General features: G+C 40.3%; 1 protein-coding gene across 3 annotated transcripts in view; it reads right to left on the bottom strand.

The window, feature by feature from the left end:
* NAP1L4 (nucleosome assembly protein 1-like 4) overlaps window positions 1–8,212 on the bottom strand; it is a 54,013-nt gene that overhangs the window by 31,918 nt on the left and 13,883 nt on the right. For all 3 annotated transcript variants that reach the window (XM_011988194.1, XM_011988195.1, XM_011988192.1), the window contains 3 exons: window positions 3,635–3,665; window positions 2,707–2,765; window positions 464–563 (listed from right to left, as the gene is read on the bottom strand). In XM_011988194.1, coding sequence (XP_011843584.1) covers window positions 464–563; window positions 2,707–2,765; window positions 3,635–3,648 — 173 coding nt within the window. In that variant the 5' untranslated portion in view covers window positions 3,649–3,665. The remainder of the gene's footprint in view (window positions 1–463; window positions 564–2,706; window positions 2,766–3,634; window positions 3,666–8,212) is intronic.

Genomic DNA, 8,212 nt, shown 5'->3' with positions numbered 1-8,212 from the left:
GACAGTCTCACTGTCACCCAGGCTGGAGGGTAGTGAAAACTCACAGGTATTTGGTACTATGCCCAGCTTTTTTTTTTTTTTTTTTTTTTTTTAAGGTGTTGGTGTCACAGGCTCATGTGGGTAAGTCAGGAAGGAGCGGTTCTCTTAGTTTAATGTAGGAGCCACCAGTTGTCCTCCCCAACTCGGCTGATCCGTGAAGTCCTCTAGCCCTCCACAGGATGGCACTGTGCACTTCCTATCAGAAACTGACAGGTCACTCTCTTCCGTCCACCAGGCAAACTCTGAGACTAAGCACCGGGTAGGGTCATTCTTCTCATATCCCAGTGCCTGTCTCTCACAGACGATGTCTTGGAATGAAAAAAAAACCATTTATTCCTGTTTTGAGGAACTGAAAAACGGTTTCTTCCTTTGTTTTCCTTTTGTTTCTCCAAACTGCATGAGACCCGATTCACAGCACACTTACGTTTCGATGTAGCTGGAAGGGGTGTGAGGGACACTGTCAAGTCGCTCCTGTAAAGCTGCCAAAACTCGAGGATTCTGCATCACCTGATCTGTGAGCTTTTCTATGAAGAGTTAAGACCAAACATATTTAAAATATGCCCACCACACACAATAGCCAAGAGTCAAAAATGAGTAACATATCTACTTAGCTTTGCCTAGATTTACATCTACTAATTTCTAAATACACATACCAGTGACTTCTAAAACACGTTTTGAAAATAATTAAAATTTATTTTAAGAGCATTTAACACTCTAGATTAATCACCTGATGGGTAGTTACAAATTTACTGAAAAAATACCGAGAGAGTCCTGGTTCTCACCAGGACTGCGGCTGTTTAACCCCCAGGCTTAAACAACTGAGGACATCATTAATGGACGTTCACATGGTCTACCCCCAAGTCCCAGTGTGGTGTCCAGAAGCCAAGAACAGAGATGAGATCAGTTTTTCAAAGTGAAAGAGCATCCACTAGTTCCCTCGCTCACTGTGGTGCCACGGCCTTCACAGTCCAGGAGAGCCCAAGGCTCACTAGCTCCCTGACGGCACTGTTCCCTAAGTTTTCTTTGCATGTGCTTCTCGACTCTGCCTTGAATGTTCTTCTGCCTAAGCCCATCTCGTTCCAGGAAGTACTTCTGACCATTCCACCCCACTTACTGCTAACCTACATGTGTAGTGAGCTCACAATCTCGAGATGTTTGTATTTAGAAGCCCATTTCCCAATAAACCAATGAATGAGATCCTGAGAGGGTAGTGACTGTCCTTCTACCCAGCTGTGTGACTAAGGAGTGGCAGATATCTGGCTCATGACACAGACTCTTAACAATTTCCCTCTTAATGATACAATATAGAAACCCAAACCTAGCACCCTTCCCTTGCTTACAGCCAGTACATACCCAAGTATTCTCCCATCCCGAGTATTCTCCCATGATGTGGGTAAGTCAAACACACCAAGTAGGCACTCAATTTTAAACATTTATAACAGAACTGCAAACACAACCACTAACATGAAGCACGTGAAGTATATTTAAGGTACATAATTTGTATACATAAAATTGTATACACATGTATAGTATGCAAATACTACATGCATATACAAACACACATCGATGGGTGCTAAAACCACTGTGTGAAAAGTTTGCTGAAAAAGAAGAGGATATCTACACGTGCCTGACAGATTGATTCCAAGGTGAAAGGACCTTGGTAACAGAGAAGTCTGGCAGGCATTGTCTTAATCAATCACAATGTCCCCGGACAGGTGCCGAGCCAACATACTGTGCCTCCGGAAGCAATGACCACTCATGTCACCTGTGTGCCCTTCTTGCCAAATGTTTACCCTGAATCTCATCAGGAAGAAACGACTGGGCAAATCCAGACTGTGAGCACTCTATAAGACCACAGTGGCCCAGAGCGCTGCTGTGTTGATGTATTAATAAAAGATACAAAAGGTAGGGAGATGACCCTAGAACAAAACAAAACGCATGATCTTTGGGTAGGTGCTAGATTTGGGGGTGGGGTAAAAATTGCTGAGAAAACCAGGGAAAACAGGAGCATGGCTGTCTATTAGAGAATGGTAGTGCTCCAATGCTAAGTTTCTTGGTAATGGCATTGTAGAATTGTTTTAGGAAAACAGATATCCACCACTTGCTTTCAAACAGTTTGGAGGGAGTGGGGAGTACAGATATATAGGGTGTTTTTTTTAATGGGGGAAAGATATCACATCTGCGAATTTATGAACAAAATAACATTCCTAGGATTTGCTTTCCAAAGCAAGGAAAGTTAAGGGTATAGATTTAAAAAAAAAAAAAAAAGACAGGTGCAGTGGTCTGTGCCTGCAGCCCCAACTACTTGGGAGGCTGAGGCAGGAAAATTGCTTAAGCCCAGGAGTTCAAGAGCAGCCTGGGTAACACAGCAAGGCTCCATCTCAAAAATAAGAAAAAAGACTGGTCATTTGTTAATCAATACTAAAGCTCAGTGATGGTAGGTACAAGAAGGTAGACTGTACTATTATTCTCTTTACTACTGTAGAGTCTGAATTCCTATAATAAATAAATCTTTTATTAATAAGATACTGATTTTTCATTTTAATTACTCTAGCTTTCCTAAAACCACTGAAGTACAGGAAGGAATCCTTTACTTGTATTAATGTTTCCAAGAGAAAGGAAGATTCCCCATACTGGATGCAAACTCTCCATGTGCAGCGAACTGACCTGTATTACTTGCATTTTTAGCAGCTTCCACGGAATCTGAAGGAACCCCATCTGAAAAACTAAAACAACAGTACGTTTAAAAAGTATCATTGTCAAGAAAGCGCCAAAGAAGTAGCACAAATGGACATGTTTCTTATTCAATATATTAAGAGGCATCTCTACAGTGACGTCAGATTTGAGAAGACAACTACTAATGTGCATGTGTCATCTCAGAGGCTGTCCTCCCTGCTATAAAAATATTCTACTACTTAACACCCCCCTCGTCTCCCAAACATAAAGCCCTACAAAGTTCTTATTTCCAACCTTAGCCAAAGCTTCTTAGACAGCTTTCATTTCTACAGCTTCTTTCCTCAAAAAATCTGCTCCCAACCCTCAAACCAAACCCATCAACCAACGAACATGTTACTGTTTGGTCAGCAGCTCATGTGATCAGACAGAGTAAGGCAGTCTTACGAAGTTAAGACAGTGTCCAAAGTGGCTTTGTAAAATTAGCTACAACAAATGTAAAATAAGCCATGAAACAGTTTTCAAAGATGCCTGGACATACCTCCCTCATAAAAAATAAACATCAAACAATATACACAACTAAAAGTAACCCTCAATCCACAAAACAAAATCTCCCACTTGATCACTGACAACTACAGACCGTTAGGATAGTGTCAAAATTACCTGACTTCACCCCAGGGGTTTTGTTAAAGCATGGAGAGCAAAATGATTGCTTTCCATAAAAGATCTGTAAGTATCAACATCTGAGGCACTGTTCATGTCTGAAGTAATTTATGTGCTCAAATACATACACAAGAAAAGAGCCATCAGCTAGACTCTGAAATGCATTTAACTTTGATTCTAATATTTATTGAAATATGGCTTGGCTGTTGCTCACCAACTGAATTTTAAACTCCAATAAACAAAGTCCACTTTGGCTTACCTGTGATCTGCCATCTGAATGTTTTTATCCCCTATAAATTAAAAAGAGTTGTAATAATTATATTCATATAACAAAAATACTTGTTCAATATACTTTTTAAACAATGGTTGTCTATGGGATTGAGTCCACTAGAAGGGACAGGAGGGAACTTTCTAGAGTGATGAAAATGTTCTAGATCTTGACTGAGGTTACCTTGGTGTATACATTTGTTAAAGCTCATTAAACTGTACACTTCAGATCTGTGCATTTCATCACACACATACTTTACTCATAAAAACATTTCTTGGCCGGGCGCGGTGGCTCAAGCCTGTAATCCCAGCACTTTGGGAGGCCGAGACGGGCAGATCACGAGGTCAGGAGATCGAAACCATCCTGGCTAACACGGTGAAACCCCGCCTCTACTAAAAAATACAAAAAATTAGCCGGGCATAGTGACGGGCACCTGTAGTCCCAGCTACTCGGGAGGCTGAGGCAGGAGAATGGCGTGAACTCGGGAGGCGGAGCTTGCAGTGAGCTGAGATCCGGCCACTACACTCCAGCCTGGGCGACAGAGCGAGACTTCACCTCAAAAGAAAAACAAAAAAACACAAAAATAACCCAAAAAAATTTCTTGGCCTGTAATCCCAGTACTTTGGGAGGCCGTGGTGGGTGGATCATTTGAGGTCAGGAGTTCAAGACCCGCCTGACCAACATAGTGAAACCCCGTCTCTACTAAAACTACAAAATTAGCCAAGCATGGCGGCGCATGCCTGTAATCCCAGCTACTTGGGAGGCTGAGGCAGGAGAATCACTTGAACCCAGGAGGCGGAGGTTGCAGTGAGCCGAGATCGCGCCATTGCACTCCAGCCTGGGCAACAAGAGTGAAACTCCATCCAAAAAAAAAAAAGAAAACTCTCTTATTAGCACTAAAATAATCAGACTTCAGAATAATGTCAATTCTAATTTGCCTTATTTTTTATAATACATTTGGCAACACAAACATATATTAATGATAGCCCAATTATTTTAGAGTAATTCAAAGCATTTACTAGTGTTTACACTTTCAAGCTTATGGGATTATTTTCTAATTGCATTTATTCCATATCTTCCATTACTTCTACACTGAGGATGTACTGCTTGTGTAAAAACCTTGTGTAATATACTCAGTATTATCCCACTTTAAAAGATGATTATTTCTATATTGGTAGAATTAGATGACATTGTAGCTGAATATTAAGGGTGTGTTCTAGGGCATTTACTTCTTAAACAGAACTTGATATAAATAAAACTAAAAAAAATTTATCATTTTTTTTGAGACAGGATCTCAATCTGTCACCAAGACTGCAGTGTAGTTATGCAATTCTGGCTCACTGCAGCCTCAACGTCCTGGGCTCAAGCAATCCTCCCATCTCAGTCTCCTGAGTAGCAGGGACAATAGGCACATGCCACCATGCCCAGCTAATTTTATTTTTTGTAGAGCTAGGGTCTGGCTAAGTTGCCCAGGCTGGTCTCAAACTCCCGGCCTCAACAGATCTTCCCACCTCAGCCTACCAAAGTGTTGGGATTACAAGTGTGAGTCAACATGCCTGGCCTATACAATTTCAAAATCTAATCTAAATGCTTTTAAAGTAACAGCTAAATGCATAGCTTAAAAAGGTCCTTAAATGTAAAATAACCCAGTTGTGGTTATAAAGTTCCTTAAACTCAGATGTGGGAAATACACCTGAGGGCCTTGCTAAAGGATTGTTCCAGCAGAAAACTGGTCAATATTCATTCTTCAGTACCTGAGTGAAGCCCAAACCACAGAACCATGGTTGTTTAGGGTAAAACAAACCAACAACAACAAAAAAACCCTCTATATTTAACAAAAACAGCTCTAATTATGATCTATGACTGTTCTGTATTAACTCAACTACTTTTTAAAATTTTTGTTTAGAAATAAAATGTGCTATTTTTAAGATTCAAAATACAACAAGTATTACACACTTTTTCAAAAAACTAAATTACGTTTTAATGAAGAAGATGAAAACCAAGAAAAAAAAAAGTGCAGCAGGCACAGTGGTTCATGCCTATAATCCCAGCACTTTGGGAGGCCAAGGTGGGCAGATTACCTGAAGCTCAGGAGTTTCAGACCAGCCTGGGCAATATGGGGAAACCCTGTTTCTACAAAAAAAGAAAAAAGAAAAAAAGAAAGGAAAACAAAACAAAACAAAATTAGCCAGGCATGGTGGTGTGAACCTGTAGTCCCAGCTACTCAGGGGGCTGAGGCAGGAGAATCGCTTGAGCACAGGAGGCAGAGGTTGCAGCGAGCTGAAATAACGTCACTGCACTCCTGCCTGGGAGACAGAGTGAGACTGTCTCAAAACAGAAACAGGGAAAAAAAAAAAAGAGGCCGGACACGGAAGTTGATGCCTCTGGTCCCAGCTACTTGAGAGGCTGAGACAGGAGCATCACTTCAGCCCAGGAGCTGGAGGCCTGGCAGCTGCAGTGAGCTATGATTGCACCACTGAACTCCAGCCTGGACAACAGAGAAAGACTCTGTCTCAAAAAAAAAAAAGGCGCAACAAATCCTACAATGGCTGGCTATGCTCACCACCACGACTACAGCAGCAACCCAAACCCAGCTCTAGTCAGTGAAGATTCAAAAACCCTTTAATGGCGGCCAGGCACAGTGGCTCCCACCTGTAATCCCAGCACTTTGGGAGGCCAAGGCAGGCGAATCACCTGAGGTTGGGAGTTCCAGACCAGCCTGACCAACATGGAGAAACCCATCTCTACTAAAAATACAAAATTAGCCGGGCGTGGTGGCACACGCCTGTAATCTCAGCTACTCAGGAGGCTGAGGCAGGAGAATCTCTTGAACCCGGGAGGCGGAGTTTACAGTAAGCCGAGATTGCGCCATTGCACTCCAGCCTGGGCAACAAGAACGAAAACTCCATCTCGAAGACAAAAAACAAAAACAAAAACAAAACAAAACACTAACAAAAAACACACTTCAGTGGTTCCCCCGTCACCTTTTGCAGAATACACATTCCTATCAATTCAGACCCTGTCTACTTCCCCATACTCATTTCCACTCACGCTCTTCTGCAGAACCTTCCTCTGTATCTCAGTATCATCATCCAAAAACTTCAGTGGCCACTTGAAAAGCTGTTAATGAAGATAAATTGCCTAGTACATAACAGCAGGCCAGGTCTCTTTTCACTTTTGTAATCGTCATGCATATAGACTGTATCTATTCCTTGATATGGAACCAACATACTGAGTTACTTTAAACACTGCACCCTTTATACAGGTTGAGTATCTCTTATCTGAAATGCTTGGCACCAGAAGTGTTTCAGATTTTGGAATATTTGTACAAACATGATCAGGTATCTTGGGGATGGGACCCAAATCTAAACATGAAATTCATTCATGTTTCCTACACATCTTATTCACACAGACTGAAGGTTATTTTATACACCATTATTTTAAATAATTTTGTGCATGAAACAAAGTTTTAATAGTGACCCATCACATGAAGTCAGGTGTGTAATTTTCCACTTGTAACATCAATGTCAACACTAACAAAGTTTCAGAATTTGGAGCATTTCGACTTTTGATTTTGGGATCAGGAGTGCTCAACCTGTATAAGGAAAGACAACATAGAGTGGTGGTATTATAAACAAGCTAGAGTTCAGTCAAGTTTCAGCAACACAAATTATTTATTTTTGTTTAACAATCCCTATCACCCTTAAAACAGAAAGTTATAAGGAACTATCAAATATACAGGTGTGAGGAAAATAAATGTTTGTTTTAAATGTTGATATGTTCAGTTTAATATTAGTTTTATAAAAACAGAGCCCAAAGACTCATCCGGAACGTTCTCTCACTTTTAAAAGTCAATCCAGGGATCTATACAACCTGCTGACTATAGTTAACAATGTATCACATAATTGAAAAATTGCTGAGAGCAGATTTTAAGTGTTCTTGTCAGAATCAGTGTATCACTTAATGTGAATTAATTTGACTTAGCCATTCCATAATGTATACTTCAAAACATCACATTATACATCATAAATATAATTTTTGTGTTAATAATTAAAAATAAATAAAAGACAATCAAATTAAATTATAACAGGGATACCAGGCAGAAGAATGTTGTAAGTTTTCTAAAGTTCAGATTCCCTCCCAAGATCAAAAACTTTAACTGTGTCTACAATTCTAAATCTGAACTGGCAAGCAAATTTTTATCTTTAATTGGGTTGAAAAAAAAAAATGAATTCCCATGATTACACAAATGTTCTTTTATTTATATTAGACACTGTAACAATCCTCTTTATGGATTAACTTCCTTTTACCCCAAACAACTGTTTTCATATGAAATTTTAAAAGATTTTTGTAACAAAATATAACCTTACATTCCTAATTTTGAACTGAAAACATATACTCTACAGCTAGAGTAACTATAAAATTGGGCAGTACTTTGGGAGACCAAGACGAGCGGATCACATGAAGTCGGGAGTTCGAGGCCAGCCTGGCCAACATGGTGAAACTCCATCTCCATTAAAAATACAAAAATTAAGGCCGGGCGCGGTGGCTCAAGCCTGTAATCCCAGC

This window comes from Mandrillus leucophaeus, unplaced genomic scaffold, assembly GCF_000951045.1.
Source record: "Mandrillus leucophaeus isolate KB7577 unplaced genomic scaffold, Mleu.le_1.0 Scaffold325, whole genome shotgun sequence".
Taxonomy (NCBI): domain Eukaryota; kingdom Metazoa; phylum Chordata; class Mammalia; order Primates; family Cercopithecidae; genus Mandrillus; species Mandrillus leucophaeus.
This window is presented reverse-complemented; position numbering and strand designations above follow the sequence as displayed.